Genomic DNA, 26,708 nt, shown 5'->3' on the forward strand with positions numbered 1-26,708 from the left:
TACCCATAATGGGAGGGACACCATGGCCAAAGGTACCCATAATGGGAGGGACACCATGGCCAAAGGTACCCATAATGGGAGGGACACCATGGCCAGTTTTGGAAATGACCCAGCTGAGTGAGGTATGGGGGCAGTCTCTGTCAAGGACCCCAGAAGTCAAGTTGATGATACGCTGAGGCAGGAGATACACCCCCAGGTCCACAGCAGATCAGGCTGTCAACTCACTGGGTGACCTCGAGCAGGACCTTAATTGACTCAGTTATTTATGGAGCACCCACTAAATATCAGGCCTACATCCAGGCACTGACCTTCAGTGAACAGGCCAGGGCCCTGTAGAAGTTTTGTTGTTGTTGTTGGTAGTGGGTCTGGGTGCTGTCCCTGAACTCTTCAGCTCAAGGCAAGCAGTCTACCACTTGAGCCATAGCACCACTTTTGGATTTTTGGTGGGTTAACTGGAGATAAGTCTCACAGACTTTCCTGCCTGGGCTGGCTTTGAACCACGATCCTCAGATCTCAGCCTCCTGAGTAGCTAGGATTACAGGCGTGAGCCACTGGCACCTGGCTTCCTGTAGAATTTTTTGTACCAGTACTGGGGCTTGAACTCAGAGCCTGGGTGTTGTCCTTTAGCTCTTTTGCTCAAGCCTGCCACTCTACCACTTGAGCCACAGCTCTACTTATGGCTTTTCGGTGGTTGAGATAAGAGTGCTACAGATTCTCCGGTCCAGGCTAGCTTTGAACCTTGATCCTCAGGTCTCAGCCTCCTGAGTAGCTAGGGTTACAGACATGAGCCACCAGCATGGCTCTCTGTGACACTTTGATCTGGATGAAGGAAGAAGTTTATCACTAGACAAATCTCAGGCTAAAAGGAGAACGGCAGGCTGAGAAGTCCTGTCCAGTTCTAGTCTCGGCTTCCTCCTCCCAGACACTGAGAGGCCTGGTCAGAGTTGTGCAGCCTAACAGCTTTCTGATGTCCTGGGGTTCCTTGACACACTCTGGTTGCTAAAGTAGAAGGGGGCTAAGAAGCGGGGCGCCAGTGGCTCATCCCTGTAATCCTAGCTACTCAAGAGGCTGAGATCTGAGGATCACAGTTCAAAGCCAGCCTGGGCAGGAAAGTCCGTGAGACTCTTATCTCCAATAAAAACCGCCAGAAAACCAGAAATGGTGCTGTGGTTCAAATGGTAGAGCGCTAGTCTTGAGGTGAAGAGCTTAGGGACAGTACCCAGTCCCAGAGTTCAAGCCCCACCACTGACAAAAAGAAAAAAAAAAGGGGGGGGGCTGCTAAGAAGCAATCTGAAGTTTGAAACTAATGAGCTTGTGTTCAAATCATACCATCTGCTTTCCAGGCCAGGCTCTAGTGACTGTCTGGGATAAAAATTTCCCAAGATCCTTCTTGTACCTGAGTGGCCCTGCTAGGATTCTGAGCTGTAGGGGACCAGGAAGCCCACCATTCTGTTGCTGGGTCATCCTTGTGTCAGGATGCCTGGCTTGCCTTGACCTTGGGCCTGCTCTAGAAGGCCCACAAGAAGTGCTTGTACCTCTCAAAGAACTCAGGCTCTTCAGGTCAGATCCAGTTTCTCTGTGTGGCCCTGAGAGAGCCCCTTGCCCTCTCTGAGCCTCAGCATGAGCTCTGCTTGTGCTCTGGCCCAGCCTAGACTGTTATCGGGAACAGCTGAGCTTGCAAGTTAGTCAGGAGGCAAATTGTTTACTTCAGCTCAGCACCTTTATTACTTGTGTTCAGCCCCCGTCTTGGGTGCCATGGGGTGGGGGTTGGGGTTGGGCTAGAGATATCATGAACAATAAATCCCTTCCCTTTCTTGGCCTCAGTTTCCCCCTTTATCCACGTTGGGCCTCTGTTTCTCCCTCTTGAATGGGGATGGGAGGCTCCCCTAATTCTCTCATTGGGATACTATGAGGCCCAAAGGCAGAAACATTTAGGCCTGAGCCTCTCAGCACAGAGGACTGACCAGAGGGGGTCCTTGCCCTCCAGGGCTCGCCATCTGTAAGTTAGACCCGCCATATTCTGGCTCATCACAAGCAGGTGACCAGAAGGGCAGGTGGAGCTTGGCGCTGTGACCAGGTGATGTCCCAGAGCCTCTCAGCCATGGGTTGGCTTCACTGAACTCTGTCCCGGAAGTGAATGCCTGGTTTTGTGGGGGGCCAAGGGCACTGACGTCCCCAATCTTGTGGGGGAGAACCACTTCCAAAATCTTCATATGTGTTATCGTCCAAGGGCTCCCGAACTCAGTGGGCAGAGAGCTCTGTCCTGTGCGGCTTGATGCCAAGATATTAGGGCAGCAGGGCCGGCCCTCGGGGGGCAACCCCACATGAGATCTAGTGAGTTGAACCCAGAGGCCTCCTCCAGGAAGGCAGAGGTGCAGAGGATCAGCTGACAGGCATTCCCGGGGGGCTTCCTACATCTCTAGCTGGTGGTTCTCAGTGGGGGATTCTTCGGAGGCTGGCCGACTCAAGGTCACACTGGGGAAACTGGCGAGGAAGCTGTCCCACCTTCTCTTCACCTGCTGGAAGACCAAGATGGAGGAGATGCTGGTTGAGTGGTGGGCTTCAGGTGCTATTCCACTCACAGCCACCAGGTGGGGGTAGAGTCCAGAGAAAAGGCTGCTCCCGGGGGACCCTGGGAGCTGGAGGAGGCAGAGCCTAGAACCCATGCAAACAAAGATCAAGGGGGGAGGGGAGGAGAGGGGGGAGGGAAGGGGGAGGAACGCTAGGTTTTCTCCCTTCTTTTGTGTGGGGATGTCAAAATGTAACTTGTGAGAAGTTGGGCTGGTTAATCTCCTTGCCTCCTGCCCTGTTCATTCACCCATTGAACATTTTGTACATTGATCATGGAAAACAGCTCTGGAATCTGGGTGTGGTGACATGTACCTGTGACCCCTCTCTCTCTCTGGAGGTAGAGACAGGTTGATCATAAGTTCAAGGCCAGCCTAGACTGCCTAACAAGATCTTACCTAAAAAAAATAAGTTCAAGGCCCAGGACTGGGGAAAAAATAAAAGACCCAGACAGGCATCTGGTGGCTCACACCTGTAATCCTAGCTATTCAGGTGGCTGAGATCTGCAGATTGAGATTCCAAGGCAGCCTGGACAGAAACAGTCTGTGAAACTCTTATCTCCAGTTAACCACCAAAAAGCCAGAGGTTGAGATATGGCTCAAGTGGTAGATGCCAGCCATCAGTTAAACAAACAAACAAACAAAAAAGCCAAGCAAGTGCATGAGGCCCTAAGTTCAAGCCCTGGTACCCAGTAGTGGCATACACCACACACACACACACACACCCACACACACACACACACACACCACCCACCACCACCACCACCACCACCACCAGCAACAACCCTCTCTCCCCTCCCCCAAAACCCCCACAAAAGCCATCAAATCCAGCTCTGACTAGTACTTCCTTTCCCACTTGCTCTCCTCTGAAACTTTAAATGACTCCCAGTGATATAGAGTAAATCTGAAATATACCCCAGGGGTGGCCTCTAGCCTCCTCCAGACAGCTGCCTTGTTTTCCTGATCCTGGACTATATGTGTCTACCTCTGGACCACCCTAAGCTCAGCCCTCAGCCATACCTGTCCGTACTGCCTCAGCCACCGCCGGCTGCCTCCTTGCTGGGCTTGGATCAGCTGCTCTGTGTCCTCCAGGGTCCCCGACAGCCGTTCAGAAGTAGGGGTGTCTAGCCCTTCCATGCCACCATCCAGACCTTTGGACTTGGACTTCTCGTGGGCCTGTCTGAGGCTCAGTGCCCGGCGGAGTCGGGGTGTCCTCCAGGGCTCCTGCAGCTTCCCATAGGAGGGCCGGGGTCCTCGTAGGGACTGACTGCGCGGGCCAGTTCCCATGCCTCCAGAAGCTGCTGTCTTGGGCAAGCTGCTAGCCCTCTGCGGAGGCCCAGGGCCTCTACCCACCTGATGAAGGAGCTCCTGGGGCCAAAGGTTGGTGCTGACTGAGGTGGCCATCATAAACCAAAGGGCAGGTTACGGGGTCAAGCATCCTGAGTCACCCTCCCCACCTTCTGGGGCGGGGAGCACAGGCCAAGGGGCCCTCTCATCTCTCTCTCTCTCCCTGTCTCTGTCTCTGTCTCTCTCAGTACCTGTTCTAGGACTTGAACACAGGGCCAGGATGCTGTCCCTGAGCTTTGTGGCTCAAGGCTGACAGTCTCTCACGTGAACTACAGCTCCATTTCCAGGTTTTTTATGTTTATTTTTTTATTTTTTTTGTGGTTAATTGGAGATAAGAGTTCCAGAGATTTGTCCTCAAATCTCAGCCTCCTTAGTAGCTAGGACTTACAGGTGTGACCCATGGTGCTCATCTCTGTCTCTGGGTCTGTTTCTCTGTCTCCATCTCTCTGTCCCTCTCTGCACATGAATATTTTATCTTCTGAAATGGACTTCTTTCTTTCTTTTCTTTCTCTCTCTCTTTCTTTTTTTTTTTTTTTGTTAACGCAGTGTATTTATAAAGGAAAGGCTCTCTATCAAAATACACTTCACAGTAAGTTAATTTGTTTGAGTGCTTTTTTTGGGGGGGGGGTCCGGTCGTGGGGCCTGAACTCTGGGCCTGGGCGCTGTCCCTCAGCTCTTCAGCTCAAGGCTAGCGCTCTACCACTTGAGCCACAGCACCACTTCCAGCTTTTTTCTTTTTGCTTATGTGGTACTGAGGAATCGAACCCAGGGCCTCGGAATGCAGGCAAGCACTCTACCACTGAGCCACCTTCCTAGCGCCTCTCTCTCTCTCTCTTTCTTGCTTTCTTTCTCTCTTTCTTTCTTTCTTGCTTTCTTTCTCTCTCTCTCTCTCTTTTTTCTTTCTTTGTCATGGGGCTTGAACTCTGGGCCTGGGCGCTGTCCCTGAGCTCTTCCACTCAAGACTAGTGCTCTATCACTTGAGCCACATCATCACTTTCAGTTTTCTGGTAGTTCACTGGAGATAAATCTCACACAGACTTTTCTGCCTAGGCTGGCTTTGAACCGAGATCCTCAATCTCAGCCTCCTGAGTAGCTAGGATTACAGGTGTGAGCCACCGGCACCTGGCTGTTTTTCTTTTAGCACTGGCAGAGAATAGCCAAAAATATACAAAGTTTAATCTTGAAATCTCTTATTCATAGTTGACTCCTGGAGTTTAGTGGATTCCTCTGGAACTGAACCGACTGTCTTTTCTCCCTTGAACCCTTCTTTCTCTAAATACTTCTCAACCAGTTCAAGGTAAACTAGAGGAGTTTGGCAAAGAGATTGGGGCCAGGCGCCAGTGGCTCATTCCTGTCATCCTGGCTACTCAAGAGGCTGAGATATGAGGATGGCAGTTCGAAGCCAGCCCAGGCAGAAAAGTCCCCATGAGACTCTTATCTCCAATGAACCATTCAAAACAAAAAACCCCAAAAAACCTGGAAGTGGTGCTGTGGTGTAAGTGGTAGAGTGCTCTCTGTCTCTGTCTCTCTCACCTCCCCCCCCCCCGTTGTTTGAGATAAGGCCTTGCTGTGTAGCCCAGGCCGGTCTGGAAGTCACTGTCCTCCCGCCTCTTGCGTGGCCCTGGCTTGGCCTCACATCCATGCTGAGGACACTGAGTACAGATGTCTCCAAGGCAAAACAGAGACAGGATTTTATAATTCAAGACAGCATCAACCTCGGAGCGTCACAGTTGGAGAGGTACAAGGTCGTAGGGGCTTGCCAGCTGCCGCAGATGCCTGTTTAATAGCTGTAGATTCTTAATTTTATGAGCCGGGATCTCCGGAGGCTGATTGCATAATGCTGAGCGAGCACATGCTACTTCAATGTCCACTTAAACGATTAGGTAGAGGCTGGACGCTGACGGCTCCTGCTTGTCATCCTAGCTACTCAAAAGGCTGAGATCTGAAGATCAAGGTTCAACGCCAACCTAAGCAGGAAAGTCAGTGAGACTTGTATTTCTAACTAGCCAGCAGAAAGCTGGAAGTGGAGCTGTGGCTCAAGTCGTAGAGCACCAGCTTGGGCAATAAAGCTATGGGACAGCACCCAGGCCCAGAGTTCAAGCCCCGTGACTGACAAAAACCAAAACCAAAAACCAGGTACAGTGGATCAAGCCCATAATCCTAGCTACTTGGTAGGTAGAGATCAGGGATCATGCTTTGAGGTCAGCCATGGGCAAAAAGTTTGCAAGATTCCATCTTAGGGGCTGGGAATGCAGCTTAGTGGTAGAGTGCTTGCCTAGCATGCATAAAGCCCTAGGTTCCATTCCTCAGGACCACATACATAGAAAAAGCCAGAAGTGGTGCTGTGGCTCAAGTGGTAGCGTGCAAGCCTTGAGCAAAAGAAGCTCAGGGACAGTGCCCAAACCCTGAGTTCAAGCCCCAGGACTGGCAAAAAAAAAAAAGAAAGAAAAAGATTCCATCTCACCCATTGGCTCAGCTCAGTGGTATATGCCTGTCATTCCAGCCAAGGAACTCACTAATCAGAGGATCACCAGCCAGGCCAGCCCAGACATCAAGTGAGACCCTATTTCAAACATAACCAGCAGTTGGAGGTTTGGCTCAGGAGGTAGAGCCCCTGCCAATGAGCATAAAGCATCAGATACCAAGTTCAAGTTCCAGTCTTAGAGCAAAATGAAAGCAGCCAGTGCAAAAAAGATCGGCATAATGGCTCAATTGGGAGAGTGCCTTCCTTGCAAGTCCGAGGCCTTGATTTAAACCCTAGTACCACCAAAGAGTGAGAGAGGACTCAAGAGGCCTGGATATTTCCAGATCTAGCTAGATTTTTCTAGATCTAGCCCCGCAGGGCTAAGGTCTCAGGCTCTGAGAACCAAGTGCAACCAGATAAAGATGTACGGTGCTGGTGGGCGCTCTCTCCTCAGGCTCCTGGTCTGTAGCTGGGACAGCTGACTCATAGACTTTTATGCAAATGAAACGTGGTCCACAGAGCGTGGCTACGCAGCGAACCCTCCTCATCTATAAAATGGGTGGTTTGGGAAATGCAATGAGGCAGAAATAGGCTCTGTTAGGGAGTCGGTGCCAGGGGGAGTTCAGCTGACAGGGAGAGTGAATGAGCATCAAGATGGCTGAAATGGCTTGCTTGCATCTATGAAAACAGAAAAATGAGCCCAGTGGAGATCGTGTAGGGAAAGGGGAGGGGCAGGAGGGGGGGCGTGAAAAGGGGGTGAAGTTGCTGAGGATCCCTTGTGTATCTGCATGGAAATGTCATGATCAATTCCCCTTGTTTGAGGGGGGGTCGGGTTGTGGGGCCCGAACTCTGGGCCTGGGTGCTGTCCCTCAGCTCTTCAGCTCAAGGCTGGTGCTCTACCACTTGAGCCACAGCTCCACTTTCGGCTTTTTTCTTTTTGCTTATGTGGTGCTGAGGAATGGAACCCAGGGCCTCATGCATGCAAGGCAAGTGCTCTACCACTGAGCCACCTTCCCAGCCAATCAATTCCCCTTGTACAACAAATATATGCTAATCTTTAAAAAATGATTTTAAATCTGGCACGGCGGCTCATACTTGTAGGCCCTAACTACTCAGCAGGCTGAGCTCTGAGGACTGAGGTTCAAAGCCAGGCTGGCTAGGAAAGTAGTGAGATACCAAAAAGCTGGAAATGGAGCTGTGGCTCTAGAGATAGAGCACTAGCCTTGAGCAAAAAACGCTCAGGGACAGCACCAGGCCTTGAGTTCAAGCCTTAGGACTGGCACACACAAAAAATTTTTTTTAAAGTGCTAAGTGTGGTGGTACATGCCTATAATCCCGGCACAGAAAAGAAAATTAAGCCCCTCAAAGTGAGGCTACCAGCAGCAGCAGGAGACTGGGGGTTAGATGAGGAGGGGGTGGGGTTCTTGGTGAGGCTGGAAGAATGCCTAGAATTGTAGACTTTGAAGGTTCAAGAGACCTCAGATGTCTCCTTTTTGTTTTGCTATTATTATTATTTGCATATTTATTGGTTCTGGAGAAAAATCCCAGGGTAGATTTCATTGTAACATTATGCTGGTCATAAGAGGTAGAGATTATTTTCCTTTTTTGTCAGTCATGGGGCTTGAACTCTGGGCCTGGGTGCTGTCCCTGTGCTCTTCAGCTCAAGGTGAGCGCTCTACCTCTTGAGCCACAGCACCATTTCCGGTTTTCTAGTGGTTCTTTTTGGAGATCAGAGTCTCACAGACTTTTCTGCCCAGCCTGGCTTTGTAGTGTGATCTTCAGATCTCAGCCTCCTGAGTAGCTAGGATTACAGGTGTGAGCCACTGGCAACTGGCTAATTTCCTGTTTTGTTAGAGATTGGGACTGGGTCTTGTTAGGAGGTATAGGCTGGCCCCGAACTTCTAGCTTCCTGCAATTCTCTTGCCTTCCCTGCCTCTTGAGTAGCCAAGACTACAGGTGTGAGCTACCATGCTCAGCTTAGGTCGGTCAAGATGCTGAAGTTCAGGGAAATTAGCACTTGACTAGAGAACATACGCACGGAGGGGTGGAGCTGGGCTTTTCTGGTGGTCAGCCTGCCTTCCAAGCCCATGCTCTCACTGTGGGCAACAGCAACAGGCAGGAAGTGATGTGCCCCGCCTCCTCGTATTTGGACTGACCTGCAGGCCACCTCTGACTGGGGTCAAAGGTGACCTGGCTGTCACTGTTGCTCAGCAATCCCTCCCCCTCTCACCCGGGGCCTGGCCACACCCCTTTTCATCCCTTCTAGAATTTGGGGATCTTCACTGGATCTCTTACTATCTGCCAGGCTTAACTCCCCAGAGGAGTCCATGTGAAAAGACAAAAAACAAAGGGGCCCCATCCTCTGCTCCACTTGCCCCACGCACACCAGCCAAATCTGCGCACACTCGAGAGTTTAGTCTACAGCCATAGTGGCTCCTGGTTAAACTGTAAGAAAACCCATACTCAGTCTTCAACCTTCTTAGTCTATGCAGCCAGTTCAAATCCCAGCTCTCAGGGCTGTAGATGGAGCTCAGTGGTAGAGCACTTACTCAGCTTTCAAGTGGTCCTGGGTTCTATTATTGACAACAGACCTGCGTATGTACACCCCCTCCCCGTGACCCCCACACAGAGGCACACTCCCCTGAGCTCAGACACAGCCCTCTGCTGATTTAGGCTTTCTTTTCGTTGGTCATGGGGCTTGAACTCAAGACCTGGATGCTGTCCCTGAGCTCTTCTGCTCAAGTCTAGCACTCTACCACTTTGAGCCACAGCACCACTTCAGGTTTTCCAGTGGTTCAGTGGAGATAAGAGTCTCACACCTTTCCTGCCCAGGCTGGCATTGAACTGCCATCCTCAGATCTCAGCCTCCTGAGTAGCTAGGATGACAGGCGTGAGCCACCAGCGCCTGGCGCTGATTCAGGCTTTTGACGCTGAATCACTGCTTCTTGGGTGAGCCCCTCACTGCAGAATCCTCTCTTGTACCCCAGATAATCTGAAAATGACTTCCCTCACCTGCTGAGGATGGAAGGCTTTCCTTCTGCTCTGCCAGCCGCCTGCCTGACCCGCCAGCTCTCCTTTGCCTTTCCATACCTTGTTCTGTGAGCGAAACCTTCCAGATCAGCTGGGAGCTGTGAGTAATACGGTTCAAAGCAGCCCAGGCAGGAAAGCCAGGAGACTCTTCAACTAACCACCAGAAAATGGAGTTGTGGATCAAGTGCTAGCTTGGAGCATAAAGGCTTAGGACCAGCACTCAGGCCCTGAGTTCAAGCCCCAGGAGAAGGCTGCTGGACCCCTGGAACTAGGTAGGGCGGTTTGCCCTCTCTGTAGTCTACCAGCTCACTCACAAGTGTCCCTCTTATCTGAGGACTGGGTGCCCTGGAAGGTCAGGACATTTTTTTCACCTGTGTCCTGGGACCAGACATATTGGGTGTTAAATATTGGAGTTCTCTGAAGCTATGTGGTAGGAGTGTAGGCGAAGGGACCAGAATATATTGCCTCTTCCATCTCTGTCTTATTATTACTATTTTTGGAGGGAGGGCAGTTATTAATACCAGAAATTTTTTTTTTGGTCAGTCGTGGGGCCTGAACTCTGGGCCTGGGCGCTGTCCCTCAGCTCTTCAGCTCAAGGCGAGTGCTCTACCACTTGAGTCACAGCGCCACTTCCGGCTTTTTTCTGCTTATGTGGTGCTGAGGAATCGAACCCAGGGCCTCACACATGTGAGGCAAGCACTCTACCACTGAGCCATCTTCCCAGGCCCAGTACTTTTGACTTGGGCCACCCTGAACCAAGATTCTCATAATTAAGCTTCTTGCAAGCTTGATACAGGTGGCTCACATCTATAATCCTAGTTACTCAGGAGAGCTGAGAGTAACTCAAAATCAGCTAGGGTAGGAAAGTTTGTGAGACCCTTATCTCTAAAGAGCTACCAAAAAGCCAGAAGTAGTGGAGGTATGGCTCAAGTGGAAGAGCACCAGCTGGGTCAGATATGAGGTCGTGAGTTCCAACCTCAGCATGAACGTGCATGTATGTGCATGCACCACACACCACTGTACGCAGCTAGCTTGTAGTTTTAACCGATTTTTTTTTTGTCAGTCCTGGGGCCTGAACTCTGGGTCTGGGCGCTGTCCCTCAGCTCTTCAGCTCAAGGCGAGCGCTCTATCCCTTGAGCCACAGTGCCACTTCCAGCTTTTTCTGTTTATGTGGTGCTGAGGAATCAAACCTTCACACATGCAAGGCAAGCACTCTACCATTGAGCCACCTTCCCAGCCCTTAACTGCCATTTTTTAAAGCTTTTTTTTTTTTTTTTACTGGTCCTAGACTTAATCCCTGCATGGATTTAATTAAACCTTGTGGCAGAATAAATGAAATTTAGTGGCTTAAAAGGAATTTCGTGGCTTAAGCCAGCACACAGCTGGCACACAGCTGTCATTTCACAGTTTCCCAGGGTGGGTGGGGTTGTGTCTGACTTCTCTTCAGCAGGATTGGCTCTGGTCTTGCACAGGTGCACATTGTGGCCCTTCTCCTGGGGGGTGGATGTATTTCCAAGCTATCTCTTAGGGTTGTTGGCAGAATTCTGTTCCTTAAGAGGTGTTAGCTTGAGGGCCTCAGTTTCTTGTTGTTGGTGAGATGTTACTACTTTGCTCTCCCCAGACAGCTTACCACGTGGCAGCTGCCTTCAACCCAAGTTAGCAAATGAGAAAACCAGAGATGGGGAGCAAGATAGGAGCCAGGGTCTCTGGGGACTTCCTTATGGCGTGACATCTCATTTCTCCGGCTACATTGTGTTCCTTAGAAGTCCCTAGGTTGGATGCCTGTGGCTCACGCCTGTCATCCTAGCTAGTTAGGAGTCTGAGATCTGAGGATCACAATTCAAAGCTAGTCTGGATGGGAAACTCTGTGAGACTCTTATCTCCAATGAACCACCAAAAAGCTAGACCTGGAGTTGTGGCTCAAGTGGGAGAGTCTTGGCCTGGAGGGAGAAAGTTAAGGGACAGTGATCAGGCTCTGCAGGCTAAGTGAAAGGATCTGCTTCCCAATAAAACTTGGGAATTAGGAGGGTAGCCTACCCATCTCGTTGCTTTCCCCTTTGCTTCTGGGGGGCAACATGTACAAAAGAAATGCAAGAGGAAAGACCTCTGAACTTTCAGAGACTTTCTGTAGGCTAACAGCTCAGAGGAGACCTAGATTGGGGCCTGCTGGGGCAGGAAGAGGGACTGGACATCTGTGAAGACTACATGACGGACCTCTGGGCCCATGGAACTTCTCAGACTGACATGATCAGAGCAGGGAAGGGCAAAAAAGACTTAGTAGATCCCTGAGGGTGGGAGGCTACAGGCTATAAGGAACCTAGGGTTCCCAATGGGGGAGGGAAGCATTGGAATTTAGGCTCCTTTAACCTCAAAACTGTACCCAGACAAGAATATTAGGCTGCTTTGTGCAACTGTACAGTTCCCACGCTGCACAAATGGTTAATGGCGCAAGAGTGGACTACAATCCAACCCATGCTTAGCCTGCTCAGTCATGTGCTGACAGAACCCCCCAAGGACCAGCCTAGCACCAAGTGCCACCGGAGGGCCTCCTCTTCCTCTCTCTCACAAAAGCCCACTATGACTTAGTGGTCATGAAGGGAACCCATGGAGCTCCAGTGGTTCCCAAAGCCCCTGTGGAGTGGCCTGGGCCACTTATTGGAACCGGGAGAGGAAAACTTACCAAAAGAGAGAAAGCTAGGTGCTGGTGGCTCACACCTGTAATCCTATCTACTCAGGAAGCTAAGAACTGAGGATCTTGAATTGAAACCAGCCAGCCAGGAAAGTCTGAAAGACTCTTATATCTGATTAAGTACAAAAAAAAAAGAGCCAGAAGTGGAGTTCTGGCTCAAGTGGTAAAGCACTAGCCTTGAGCACAAAATCTCAGGAACAGTGCCCAGACCCTGAATTCAAGCCCCAGTACTAGTACAAGAAAAAAGAAGGAGAGGCTGGGAAGGTGGCTCAGTGGTAGAATGCTTGCCCCACATGCATGAGGCCCTGGGTTCGATTCCTGAGCACCACATAAGCAGAAAAAGCCAGAAGTGGTGCTGTGGCTCAAGTGGTAGAGCGTTATCCTTGAGGTGAAGAGCTGAGGGACAGTGCTCAGGCCCAGATTTCAAACCCCATGACCAGCAAAAAATAAAAATAAAAAAAAAGAAAAAAGAAGGAAAAGCAGAAAGCTACTCTTGACCCCCAGCTCTGCTCAGTCATACACAGAAGGGTTCTTGCTACGTAGAAGACATAGAACAGCCGGGTGCTGATGGCTCATGCCTGTAATCCTAGTTATTAAGGAGGCTGAGATCTGAGGATCACGAAAGCCAGCCCAGGCAGGAAAGTCAGTGAGAAAACCGGAAGCAGCACTGTGGCTCAAGTGATAGAGTGCTCACCTGAGCTGAAGAGCTAAGAGATAGCTCCCAGGCCCATAGTTCAAGCCCCACAACACACACACACACACACACACACACACACACACACACACACACACACACACACACACACACACACACAGCACAGGACAGCCTGTGAGGAGTGTCCTGGCTTTCAAACCCTCTGAATTGCCATCAACCAGGCCCTCTGGAGACTCAAGTTGCCAGAATTTGGGCATCTTAAAAAAAAATTAGTGTGAATCCTGGGGCAGCCTGGGTGCTGTCCCTGAGCTATTTTTTTTATTTATGTTTTTTTTTTTCTCAAGGCTAATGCTCTACCACTGGATCCACAGCTCCACTTGTAGCTTTTTTGGTGGGTAATTGGAAATAAGTGTCTCATGGACTTTCCTACCTGGGCTGGCTTCAAACCATGATCCTCAGATGTCAGCCTCCTGAGTATCTGGGATTCCAGGCATGAGCCACTGGCGCCCAGCCTGGTCATTCACTCTTTTATCATCCTAGACAAGTAGATCGGACATATCTGGGCAGTCCTGTCAGGACAATGCCAGGCTTCTGAGCTGTAAACTAAGAGAGGTGGACTTTTCCTGGGCTCATTAAGTATCTCTACGTTTTGAAGAGCTCATGCCTTTATTGGATCCCCCATCCTCCTGATCTGTTTCCAACTACTTAGCCTTCCCCCAGTGTATCTGTGGAGCTTGCTGTCTGTCCTTGTCTGTCCTCACTGCAGCTCAGCGCTCTATGACCTCATCGCGCCTCCACCCCATTTTGCCCTCCCTACCTTGCTCAAGCCCTTCCCCCGGTGGGAACCCACTTATCTATGTCCTCTGACAAATTAACTAGAAATCTCTCTCCTCTCTCCGGTCTCTGTCTCTCTCCTCTCTGTCCCTATCTCTGTCTGTCTCTCTCAGCCTAGACCTTGACTTCTTCAGGAAGTTCTCCAAGGCTCCTTTCATGGGGTCAGGACTTCCCTGGATTCTCATGACTCAGACAGAGTGAAATGGTGTCACGGTGTTTTGAAATCAAGGCATGTCCTATCCCCCTTGGCCTCGATGTGTGTGTGTGTGGGGGGGGGGGAGGCCGTGTGATGGTGGAGTAAACAGCTCAGTCTTCTCCAGTGGGTGCAGTTGACAAGGTCCAGTTTCCTCTTTGTATGGTCCAGGGACTCTGCCAAAACCTCTTCCTCACAATTTTCAGCTCACTGATGACACCCTGACCTATTCTAGGTTGTTGTCTTTTTAATTTTCCCTCCCCTTCTAAATGCGGAGCCCTCTCGGGCCCTTTCTTTCCTGCTGAACTTTTGGCTTCTGGGGAAGTCTTGTTCACTCTTTCCTTCTTTCTTCCTTCTTTTTTTTTTTTTGAATTTTTGCTGGTTCTGGGGTTTGTGGTCAGGGCTATATAATTGCTAGACAGGCACTCTACCATTTGAGACAGACCCACAGTCCACATTCTCTTTTCTTTTCCTTCCTTCATCATCCTCTTTCTTTCTTTCTTTCTTTCTTTCTTTCTTTCTTTCTTTCTCTCTCTCTCTCTCTTTGTCTTTCTCTTTTTTTGTGCCAGTACTGGGGCTTGAACTCAGGGCCTGGGCACTGTCCCTGAACTCTGGCTCAAAGCTGTTGTTCTATTACTTGAGCCACAGCTCCACTTTTGGCCTTTTGGTGGTTAAACAGAAATAACAATTTCATGGACTTTCCTGCCTAGGCTGGTTTCAACCACAATCTTCAGATCTCAGCCTCCTGAGTATCTAGGATTACAGGTGTGAGTCCCCGTGCCTGGCAAGGATTTCATTCTGACCTGTCTATATACACATACAATGTACCTTGATCAGACACCTTCCCAGTCACTCTTCCTCATCCTCCTTCCTCTCTAGCCTTGCCCTTTTTAAAGGACACAGGGATTTATGACCTATGCAGCAGGAAGATTAGACAGGAAGTCACATGGTAGATATTTTCTAGAAGAGTAACAGAGACAATAAATAAATTATAGGTCATCCTCAAGTCTCAGGGCTTTAACTCTTTTCTGAATAACTAAAAGTTTGGTTGGAACCAACTGCCTGTGGCTCATGCCTGTAACCCTAGTTACTCAGGAGGTTGAGATCTGAGGATCATAGTTTGATTTTTTTTTTTTGGGTCCGGTCATGGGGCCTGAACTCTGGGCCTGGGTGCTGTCCCTCAGCTCTTCAGCTCAAGGCTAGCGCTCTACCACTTGAGCCACAGTGCCATTTCCGGCTTTTTTCTTTTTTTGCTTATGTGGTGCTGAGGAATGGAACCAGGGCCTCATGCATGCAAGGCAAGCGAACTACCACTGAGCCACCTTCCCAGCCCTGAGGATCATAGTTTGAAACCAAAATGAGCAGGAAAGTCCCTGAGACTCCTATCTCCAATTAACCACCAAAAAAGCTAGAAGTGGAACCGTGTCTCACATGGTAGAACACTAGTCTTGAGCACAAAAGCTCAGAGACAGTGCCCAGGCCTTTAGTTCAGGCCTCAGAACAAGCACATGCATGTTGAGTTGGAAGTCTTTGGACTAGAACATCCAATAGAAAGTGGAACTCTATGACATAATGGTAGGGCTGGATAGGTTGTGCCCACCACTGTCCCCAACAGCAGACATATAGTAGGTGCTGAACAGGAATGTGTGAATCTAGAAAGTTGGGATTTAAATTCTCCACTGAAATGCCAGTGTTGGATCCACTCAGCTTTGAGATTTTGACAGATAAGTTGGAAGGAAAGTCTGGAGTCACAAATTTTTAACCAAGTCCAAGAAGAGAAAAGTTGTAGTCCCTCTCCATGCTCCACATTTTCTAGTTATGACATTCTCACAGTCCCTGACCCCCCTGCCTGGAAGCAGATTATTTTTATTTAAATCTGCGCCCGATTGCTATGTTATGTGTATTTTAATTATTGTCCGGTCTCCTTTCAGTGGAAGACAGGAGTTGCGGTTGTTTTGGCCTCTTCCCTCTCCCTTGGTTGGCACAGAACCCAATTTCTGGAGCTTTCCTTGCCAATCTCAACCAGGCTTCGAAGCCTAGTCCTGAGCGGCTGAGCTTTGCAGATTGGGAAACTGAACTCAGAGACGTGAAGCTGCTCGTCCAAGGTCACACAGGGGCGGACTCCAGACCACCATCACCACCCGCGCAGCTGCTAAGGGATGCAGGTCGCGCTCTCCTTGCTCCTGTAGCGCGCTCGTCGGTTCCTCTGTCAGTCTTTTCCGTTCTCCTTCTGCAAACGTGTGCGGCCGTATGGCCCGGACGCCCGAGCCCCAGCGGGTCTGTTATTGCTTGCGGTTTGAGGAGACACGTGCTACACCAGTGAATGAATCGCACGTCCCCACCCCCGCCAGCAGCCAATCAGAACGCGCAGGCGACCGGCAACTTCCGCCTATTGCGGACCGCCGCCAAGCCGGGCAGCCCACGTGAGGCTCGGGAGACAAGGGAGTAGGCGGTGGCGCGACGGGGGAGGGCTTTCTCCGTTTTTCTACCAATCCAGAGACCCGCCGAGGACGCGAGGGGCGGGGTTGACGTGGGGCGCCAAGGCTTAAACGCGACGAGTAGGCGGGCGCAGGGAGGAGTCCTGACTGGGGGAGCGGTGAGTGACGGAGTGGATTGCCCAATACCAGGAGGGGTTGGGCTGCCTAAGCCAATAGGAAGTCAGGGAGGCGGGGCTGGGACTGCAGCAAGTTCGGTTGCGCGGAGACCGCAGCTGTTCCCTGTCAGTGGAGGCAGCGGCTTGAGAGGCGGCGGCGGCGACGATTTGCAGCGGCAGGGCGGAGGTGAGTGTCCGCGGCGCTGCGCACCTTCCTCTTCCTGCGGCGGGTCGGAACGGGTGGGTGTGCACCGGCGCCGCCGTCAGGGACGCTTATGTAAGGGTCGCGCGCGCAAAGGCGACGCGGGCTTCGCAAGTGACGGCTGGAGGAGACGGCGGCGGGCGGCGCGCGACGCGACGCGGCACGACGTGCGCCGTTCCTCCCCCTCCCGCCGGGGACCCGGCCGGTGCGGACCCGCCCCCCTCCTCTGCCCACGTCGTGCGGCTCCCCACGACCCCGGTCGGTTCGGCACCGCTCCCGCGCCGCGCCGCGCCGTCGTGTCCCGCCCCCACGGCGGCCGCCGGTCCGCTGGCGGTAGTCTTGCGCTCCGGCCCATTTCGCAGGTGTAGAAACTGACGCGCCGAGCCCTCGCCTGCCCCGCGCCCGACCCCCGAGGGCTGGAGCCCCAAGTCTGTCAGAACCGGCCACCGTGGTTGTCCCCATCAGGTTGGCGGTGGCAGAGCCCGGGCGTGAAGGGGAGGGTTGTCCTTGTGGCCGGAGGATGCGCCAGGCAACGTCCCTGTCACATGTTGGTGCAGGTGCCCTGAAGCAGGGATTCGTCTGAGGTTGGCCCGGCCTGTTACTTTCCTGCTTTCTTGGCTTTTCCCCCCGCCTTTTTTTCTTTTTCTTTTTCAGTCTATGAAGTTGACTCAGCAAGGCTCTCCTGGGGCAAGGAGTCAGGATCCTTGGCTTTTAGGACCTGCCCTGCAGGTTCCTCCCAGCATGTTACCCTGTGTACTTTGTACAAGTAGTTTTACTTTTAGAGAGCTCTTTCCTCATCTCAAACTACGGAATTAAGCCAAGTTCCGGGCAGCTCTGACGTATCCTGGGTGTATATGTGTGTTTGTGCGCCGATAACTGGGACTTGAATTCGGGGCCTGAGTGCTGTCCCTTAGCTTTTTCATTCAAACCTGGCACTCTGCTACTTGAGCCACAGCTTCAGCTCCATTTCTGGCCTTTTGGTGGTTAATTGGACATAAAAGAGTCTCATGGACTTTCCTGCCTGAGCTAGCTTGGAACTGTAAGTCCTCAGATCTCAGCGTCTTAAGTAGTTAGGATTACAGAGGTGTGCACTGGCGCCTGATACCTTTGACATTCTTTAAAAAAATTGATTACATTTTCATTGTATTAGAGAGATAAGCCAGGGCTTATCATTCACATATTGCAGCTGAGAAAACAGGTGCCAAGAAGCGGCAGCACTTGCTCCATCACCAGAGTCCCCAGGGTCAGACATGTGCCTTCCCTCTTACCCAGTGCCACCAACAGCCTTGGCTGGCCTTTCCCATGTCACCCTTTTCCTGTATGTAAGGCACATTCTTGTGCCTGGGGGGCTTGTGCTGAGCTTTGCACTTCCAACTTTCTGTTTGTTGGCTCTTCATCGTAACTCTTGAACTCTTAATTATATTCTCTTGTGCATTTACTATTTGCAGAGACCTACACTGGGTGCTGAGAGCTGACCTAAGTGCTGAGGCTAATCCTTTGTCTTAGAATTACGACAAACTGGTTGGAGGAGAGAAAAATAAAACCTGAGCTTCAAATGGACATACTACAGATGATTGTAGAGAGCACGTGTAGGCAAGGTACAGTCCAGAGGAAGAAAGGAAGTTCAGTGGAGTTCTGTAGAGTCCCCAAAAGCAGGACAGACCACATGTGAAAGCTTGGGAGAAGGGAAATGGGCTGGGCTGGACTTGAAGGGGATGGATTGGAGCAGGCTTCATGGAGGAATTGTGTGGCAAATCTCTTTTTTGATGCTGCTGGCAGCATCAAAAGTGAAGCAGCAGTGATTAGAATTTTGTGTGTGGGTTTTTTGTTTGTTTATTTTGTTTTTGGGTGAGTCGTGGGGCTTGAAGTCTGGGCCTGGGCGCAGTCCCTTAGCTCCAGCTCAACACTAGCACTCTACCATTTGACCCACAGCGCCACTTCCAGTTTTCTGGTGGTTAATTGGAGATAAGAGTCTCATGGAAGCTGGGAAGGTGGCTCAGTGGTAGAGTGCTTGCCTTGCATGCATGAGGCCCTGGGTTCGATTCCTCAGCACCACATAAGCAAAAAGAAAAAAAGCGGGAAGTGGCACTGTGGCTCAAGTGGTAGAGCGCTAGCCTTGAGCTGAAGAGCTGAGGGACAGTGCCCAAGCCCAGAGTTCAGGCCCCACGACCAGACCCCCACCCCCACCCCCCCAAAAAAAAATAAGAGTCTCATGGACTTTCCTTCCCTTGGCTGGCTTTGAACCATGATTCTCAGATCTTAATCTCCTGAGTAGCTAGGATTACAGGCATGAGCAACCAGCACCCAGCTTGATTAGAGGTTTTATTATGAAGGGGAGTGAATTTCAATCAGCCAGAACCTGCAAGAGGAAGTACTGGAAGGTGGAGGGAGACTATGGAGGAAATAGTATTTCTCAGTTGGATGTGAGAAATCTGGTTGGCCACTGGGCAGAAAAGGTAACCAAGTGAGGACAATAGCGTTTGTATGTGAGTCAGTGAGGAAGTGAGATCCAATCTAAAGGTCACTAGGTGTTTGGCTTGACTTTGAAGGCCTAAGCAGTAGATTTGAACTATAGGTTGTATCCGTTGGTATTCTGGTAAGCGCTTTAAGAACAGCCATCCCTTTTTTACATTTTTATCCTGGGGATTGAACCCAGGGCCTTGAGCCAAGCATACCTCTACCACTGAACTACACTCTAGCCTATTCTTTTGTTTCTTAATGGTTGCCCTATGCTCTGCCCTTAGGGCAGGGGCTTTGCTCACTGTGGTTGCTTAATGTTAGATTACCCCAGTGAACCCTTCTCCTTGGCTCCCCTTACAGAAGCCTGCTGTATGCAGCCTGGTTGAGCTAATTAGCTGTGCTAATTCTATCTCTAAGATCTCCCCATGAAAAGGTTGTCCTGGTGGCTCACATCTGGCCCCTTCTGCCTTTGATGTAGTGATACAGGCTGCTGCCCTCTTGGTGTCCTGCTCCGTGCTTTCTTCCTCTCTCCCTTCCAGTACCCCAGGCCATGTGCTGGGTTCCAGCAACATGCTCGAGAGGCCCTGAGCCCAATGACAGGGCTGGACCTCAGACCCATGTCTCTCATTCTATGCAATAGCTGTCTTCATCCCTCTCTGCTGAGTCTTCAGTTCCTAACACAGCGCTGGGGACAAGTTAGAAATGGCTCAAATTGAGAGCCAGTAAGGTGAGAAGGGTAGAAGCTGAGAAGGGAGGGTCAGCAGTAGTGACGACTCAGTAAGTTTGGGAAGAAGTCCCATCTCTCCCGAACGTCTTCTGTGGGAGCTAGAAGCCTCTTATTCAAGCTTCATGGAAGATAATGTGGACCTTTTTCTTGTTTGTTTGTTTTGCTGCCTCCTAATAATATCCACCTGTGTAGTCAGGCCTCAGATTGCTAACCTTCTGCTTAGTCTTTCCATTGCTGAGATCACAGGCATGTGCCATGATGTCCGGCTCAAACTGTTTGTTTTTCTTCAGTGCTGGGGCATAGTAGGCAAGTCCTCTACCACTGAGTCCTGTCCCAGCTCTTCTTTACTCTCTTCTGAATGGGCCCTACTCTTTGTATTGCAGAAGTACCAGGCTGGGCTAACTTCTCATTCAGAGACAGTCCTCATAGAAGTAGGATATGCTTGTGCCCTACTGAAATCTCACCTAGGCCCGATTGAAGTTTACCCCGTTTTCTCTTCGCTGCCTTAGTGTCAGCCAGTGATGCTTGGACAAAGGAGGAGGGACTAATAGTGGAAAATGGGAAACTGACAAAGAATAATTCATTCCTCTTATTTAATGGAAGCTTGCCTCAGCTTGGCATTCAGGATTCTAATCCTTTCTTCTATTGGCCTCATAGGTCACTTCTGCTTTAGTTCCCCATGAGACTATTCACTGTTCCCCCCAAACTTGCTTCTTACCCTCCTCTGCTTTTGGTGACTTGTTTCCTGCAGAACCTGACTGCTAATCTTGTCCTATAAAAATTCTTTAAGACTCAGGGCTTGACTATATTAAGCATCGCAAGCCTATTAGTTGGATGGGGGCTCTCTCTTTTATTTTATTTTTATTTTTTGGGGTCCGGTCGTGGGGCCTGAACTCTGGGCCTGGGTGCTGTCCCTCAGCTCTTCAGCTCAAGGCCAACGCTCTACCACTTGAGCCACAGTGCCACTTCCGGCTTTTTTCTTTATGTGGTGCTGAGGAATCGAACCCAGGGCCTCAGGCATGCAAGGCAAGCGCTCTACCACTGAGCCACCTTCCCAGCCCCGCTCTCTCTTTTAATAGTAATGATGATAAATAATGATTTATTCTTGTTAATAATAAAAGCTAACCTGAATGCACTGTGTGTCTCACATATGCACAGAGAGTGTATACTGAGTCACAAGGCTAGTAAATGGCATGAACTGGAATTGGCCCTAGGCTCTCTGCTTGGGGGCCTATCAGGTGTCATCTGTTTCAAAATTGGCCCCAGGAACTTAATTTGCTTTTTGGCACTTTTTAGGCAGAGCCTGAATCTTCTTGCATAGATCTTTGTGCAAGGCATGCACTCAATAAAGACTTGATTGAATGAGTGCCCCAAACATTGAATTTCAGCCTTGACATAATCTACGAAGGCAACTGGTTTTCTGTGAACATGGATTCAATGCCTTTGACAGCTTGCTGGTCTGTTGCCATTTGGTGTTTATTGACCAGTCATTTCAGCTGTCTCACAGCTGTCTTACAGTGTGAAAAGAAGCAATCTGTAAAGTCCAAAAAGTGGTCAAACACTCTGGGCTCCTGTGGGCCAGAACTTGGGCTGTGCTCTTAGGCATGGCAGGATGGGTTTCTGCAGGAAACCTCAGGGCTCTGAGGAAAAGGTTGGGGAGCCAGAGACATCTCGGATCCCATTAGACAGTTGCTTATTAGTGTCATGTTGCATCCTGAGACAGAAACCAGAGTCCAAGAAACAGGAGCACAGGTAGTGATGGAGGATTAGAGGCCATGCAGTAAGGAGAAAGTAGATCTGGGGCCAAATGAGGTGGGCAAGAAGAGAAGGTACTTTAGCTAAAACAAGAACTCTTTCTGGAACTTCCTGTTCTTGTGCAGTGGTTTTGGACAAGGGTTTGCCTTAAATGTTTATTGTCACCCATACTGATCAGAGTCAGAATGTGTCCTTTGTGTTAGTTCATCAGGTACTATCTAGAGCCTGGGAAGTGGGCATTGTTTCTGTTCCCATTTTACAGATGAGGAACCAAGCAGAGCATCAAGGTCTGGGGCCCAGGTAGCTGGACAACAAAGCTGGTTATACTTCCAGCCTTTTGCTGTCTTCATGGCCCCTCTGAGCTAGAAGCCAACAAGCAGTTCTTCTCTGAGTTCTAACTCCGATCTTTGGGGACTGCTCTGATAAATGAGGCTATTTTATTTTTTCTTTAGATAGCTTCTGGCTTTGGAGAGACCCACAGGACACTTACAAAGGTAAGTCGTGTGTCTGCAGCTAGACCAGTGGGTTTCCGGGGTCACTGCCAGCAGCGGCAATGCCCATGGAAGTTCTGGCATGTCTGATCAGTACAAAAGGCATGCTCTGAGTTTTGAAATCTTCCTGTTAGCTTGGTCTCCGCATTTTCTTGGTTTTCACGGGCAAGTAACATCTGACTCCCGACTGGGCTCAGTTGGCAGCTGGCCAGCTGTAGCAGGCGGCCCTACTTGTGGAAGGATGTGGCTTGGGAAGCTGGGCAGGAGGGCGGTGAGGCTTGACCCACCCCAGGGCTGGGAGGGATTCAAGGAAGCACGCATCTGGGACATGAGAGGCGGCTCTGCCAGCTAGTTAGTTGTAAAAACACTTGGCATGTGTTTCCCACCTCTGCCAGTCACAGTGACAAGGAGGTAAAGGTGGAATTGTCCTTTCTTCCTCTGTCTGGTGCCTAGGCTGTGCTGCCATTTATAACCTATTGCTTGTGTGTGTCTGTCTGTCTGTCCGTCCGTCCGTCTGGCTGTGTGTCTGGCTGTCTGGCTGTGTGTCTGGCTGTGTGTCTCTGTTTATGTCTATGTGTGTGCCGGACCTGGGCTTGATCTCAGGGCCTGGGCTCTGTCTCTGAAATTTTTGGCTCAAGGCTAGTGCTTTATCACTTAAGCCACAGCTTCATTTCTGGCTTTTTGGTGGTTAACTGGACATAAGAGTCTCACAGACTTTCCTGCCCTGACTGGCTTCAAACCGTGATCCTCAGATCGAAGCCTCCTGAGTAGCTAGGATTATAGGTATGAGCCACTGGTGCCTGGCAAGGACCTCACATTCTTGCTTAGCTTCATCTGCTCAAGACTGGCACTATACCACTTGAGCCACACCTTCACTTCTATTTTGTTGTTGTTTTGCTGGTTATTTGGAGTGTCTTAGATTTTTTTTTTTTTTTTTGCCTAGGTTGACTTTGAATCTTGATGTTCAGATCTCAGCTTCCTAAGTAGGTAGGTAGGTAGGAGTACAGATGTGAGCCACCATGGCCCTAGAAGGAAAATTTAATCCCCAAGAAGAGGCCTCTTCTTCCAGGGTCATCTGGTTTCTCTTCAGTTCAGCTCATCAGTTCCCAAGGCCCTGCTGATTCCCCTGAGCTTTCCTTAGTTACAGTAACCAAGGCTCTGTCATCTTGGGGGGGGGAGCTACCCCCTCTGTAGCTTTCTTGGATGTGGCTGTTGTTATTGTTAAGTCCTCCCCCTGAAGGCAAAACCCCTGGTCCTAAGAGCCCACCTCAGCCACGAGCTCTCCTATTACCTCTTTGTCCTGGTTTGCTGCCAGGGCAGGGGTGGGGCCTGGGATGTCAGGAGACTGGCAAAGGCCATTTCCACTATCTGCTTGGGGAATGGGCCAGGCTCCTAGTGCTGCTCCTCTCCTGACCCACATGCAGCATGACATCTGAGGCTGAGGCTGAGGCTGAGGCTGCGGAAAATTCCGTGTCCTGGCTGTGCTGAGTCATGCCTAGACATGGAGCGCGTGGGTTCTCCTTTTTCCTGTCTGTCACCAGTCAGCCCAGGGACTAGGAGGGCAGCAGTTAGGCAGTGAGCTATTGTGCCGCTCATTCTTACCCTCTGCTCACTTTCTGCCTGAGTACTTTCTTTAGCAATCTGCTGTGCATCAATATGAAGTTTATTCATAGTAAATGATTAATCATATTATTTATTCTGGGAATCATTCCTCTTTTACAGATGAGGAAACTGACAATCTGAGAGCCCAAGAGGGTGAATTTCGGGTGACCTGTGAGTGGCATGTCTAGGTGGGGTTCTAGATGCCATACCCCACCCCTGCCTCTGAGTAATGCAAAGATTATTCAAGAAGTGCCTTTAACTGGAAAAAGTTGATTTTCAATTTGTTAAAGTTGAAAAAATTTAAAATCTAGTTCTTCCTTCTCCTTGGATTTTTAAGTTTATCTTAAGAATAACCTCCAAATCTTTCCATTCTATTCACATTCTAGAAAGTTTAACAATCACTTCAGAGGTCCTTTTGATTAATGCTGGCTCTATCTGAACACCTAATTAGACTAATTTGAAATTTTTAATTGAATTTATAAATTGCCGTTACCATCTTTTAATTATTTTAATACTTTTTCCAATTGCCTGTAAATTATGTAATTCCTATAAATTGAATAAATTAAGCTGATCCTTAATTTTTCCTCTGTCCAGCTTTATATTTTATTCCTCAATCAGCTACTGAGGTGTTATTTGCATAATAAACTCTATATACTCTGTACAGTTTGGTAAGTTTTAGCAAATGTGTGCACCTGTGAAACCCTTACCACAGTCTAGACAGTACATACACTGGAAAGCTGTTTCCACTGTGCCTCCCTCATTCCCAGATAACCATTAAACTGCTTCTACTTACTATAAGTCAGTTTGCATTTTGGGGAATTTTCCATGAATGGATTCATAGAGTATGTATTGGTTTATCTGCCTTCTTTTATTCCCTTGTTGCTGAGTAATTATTCCATTATGTGAATATCACACAATTTATTTGTACACCTGTTAGTCATTTATCTCAGCTGCTTCCCTTTTTTGTCAATTATAAAGTCACAGTGAATGTGTACAAGTCTTCGTATGGACATTTTTTTCTTTCTTTCTTCCTTCCTTCTGTCCTTTCTATCTTTCTTTTTTTTTCATTGGTCTGGGGCATGAACTCAAGGCCTGGGTGCTGTGCCTGAGCACTTTTGCTCAAGGCTAGTGTTCTACCACTTAGTCACAGAGCCATTTCTGGTTTTCTGGTGGTTAATTGAAGATAGGAGTTTCACAGATTTTCCTGCCCATGCTGGCTTTGAGCTGCAGCTCCTCAGATTTCAGCCTTCTGAGTAGCTAGGATTACAGGCATGAGCCACCAGCACCTAGCCTATTTTCTTTTCTTGTGGGCAAATACCTAGGAGAGTGGATAGTTTATACCATAGTTCAGTGTAACTGAAACTGTAACTGAAATTGCTAACCTTTTTTTTTTTTTTCCATTGTGGTACTGGGGCTTGAACCCAGGTCCTTGTGCTTGCTAAGCAGGCGTTCTGCCTCTTCAGCTCTGCCCGCAGCTCTTTTTAAAGTGTTTATACTATTTTGTGGTCCTACCTGCAGCATATGGGAGTTCAGCCCTGTCTGCCTTCCTCAGTGCTGGGGATGGTCAGCCTTTTAACTAGCTATTTAAGAAGGTTTATAGTGGTATCTCACTATGGTTTCAATTTTGGTTTCCCTAGTGACTAATGATGTTTAGCTTCTTTTCATGTGCTTATTTACTACCTGCCAATACTGATTTTAAACTTGGTAAAATTCCTACCTAAAATCCCAAATCTAGTTGCATGTTTTAATGGGAATTATCCCCCCACCTCTTCACCCTACTTCAATGTTGGAGGTTGAATCTAGGGCCTTGAGCTTCCTTGGCAAGCACTCTACCACGTGAGCCCCTTTAATTGGAATCTTCAAACTGATTTGTGGGGGCTGAGAAGGTGGCTCAGTGGTAGAGCGCTTGCCTTGCATGCCTGAGGCCCTGGGTTCGATTCCTCAGCACCACATAAGCAAAAGGAAAAAAGCCGGAAGTGGCGCTGTGGCTCAAGTGATAGAGCACTAGCCTTGAGCTGAAGAGCTAAGGGACAGCGCCCAGGCTCAGAGTTCAGGCCCCACAACCGGACCCAAAAACAAACTGATTTGTGGGAGAATGATAGAAGGGATGACATTGATAAATATATGTTGTACACATAATTGACATGCTGAATTGATAATATTTATAGCATACTTCAGAATAATAAAAATAATTTTAAAATGTTTTGTTACTCTGACCAATTTCCCTTAAACAGTAAAGTACACAATGTAACAGATGTGTGTGGCTGGCTGGGTAGTGGTAGAGTGTTTGCCTAGCATGTGCAAAGTCCTGGGTTGATTCCCTATACTAGGGAGCAGAGAGTAAAAGATTATGAACTTTTTCCCAAAGGAGAGAAGGCTAGGAATGGAACCAAGGATCTTGTGCATGCTAGCACATGACCTATACTGAGCCCCAAATATCCCTATGTCACAGATTTTTCTCTTTTTTATTTCTGTCCAAGAGCAAGACTTGAACTTGTTACCTGACACTTTTGCTCATTGGCTAGTGCTCTACCAACTGATAGTACTAGAGTTTGAACCCAGAGCTATGTTCTTACTAGGCAGATGCTCTACCATTTAAGCATTGTAGTTTCCTTTCTTTCTTTCTCTCTTTCTCTCTTTCTTTCTTTCTCTCTTCCTTCCTTCCTTCCTTCCTTTCTTTCTTTCTCTTTCTTTCTTTCCTTCCTTCCTTCCTTCCTTTCCTTCCTTCCCTCCTTCCCTTCCCTTCCCTCCCCTCCCTCTCTCCCTCCCTCCCTCCCTCCCTTCCTTCCTTCCTCACTTCCTTCCTTCCTTCCTTCCTTTCTTTCTTTTTTGTCAGTCATGGGGCTTGAACTCTGGGCCTGGGTGCCGTCCTTGAGCTCTTCAGCTCAAGGTGAGCACTCTACTGCTTGAGCCACAGCGCCATTTCCAGTTTTCTAGTTGTTTATTGGAGATAAGAGCCTCATGGACTTTCCTGCCTGGGCTGGCTTTGAACCTCGATCCTCAGATCTCAGCCTCCTGAGTTGCTAGGATTATAGGCGTGAGCCACCAGTGCTCGGCTTTTTCTTTCTTTCCTTCCTTCCTTCCTTTCCTTCCTTCCTT

The 26,708-nt window shown here is 49.4% G+C and overlaps 2 protein-coding genes across 2 annotated transcripts in view; one reads left to right on the forward strand and one right to left on the reverse strand.

Annotated features, from left to right (window-relative positions):
* Positions 1 to 1,719: 1,719 nt before the first annotated feature.
* Positions 1,720 to 3,902, reverse strand: LOC105989145 (chromosome unknown open reading frame, human C11orf86). Its single transcript, XM_013020976.1, has 2 exons — positions 3,588 to 3,902; positions 1,720 to 2,519 (listed from the first exon to the last, which is right to left on the reverse strand). Exons 1-2 carry the CDS (start codon positions 3,852 to 3,854, stop codon positions 2,412 to 2,414), a joined length of 375 nt encoding a protein of 124 aa, XP_012876430.1. The 5' UTR covers positions 3,855 to 3,902; the 3' UTR covers positions 1,720 to 2,411.
* A 12,600-nt stretch (positions 3,903 to 16,502) lies between these two features.
* The window catches only part of Pc (pyruvate carboxylase), a 111,310-nt gene continuing 101,104 nt past the window's right edge, over positions 16,503 to 26,708 (forward strand). The window contains exons 1-3 of the mRNA XM_013020888.1: positions 16,503 to 16,559; positions 21,969 to 22,010; positions 23,730 to 23,780. The gene's annotated coding sequence lies outside the window, so the exon portion shown is untranslated. The remainder of the gene's footprint in view (positions 16,560 to 21,968; positions 22,011 to 23,729; positions 23,781 to 26,708) is intronic.

The sequence above is a fragment of the Dipodomys ordii genome, unplaced genomic scaffold, assembly GCF_000151885.1.
Source record: "Dipodomys ordii isolate 6190 unplaced genomic scaffold, Dord_2.0 Scaffold54, whole genome shotgun sequence".
NCBI lineage: Eukaryota > Metazoa > Chordata > Mammalia > Rodentia > Heteromyidae > Dipodomys > Dipodomys ordii.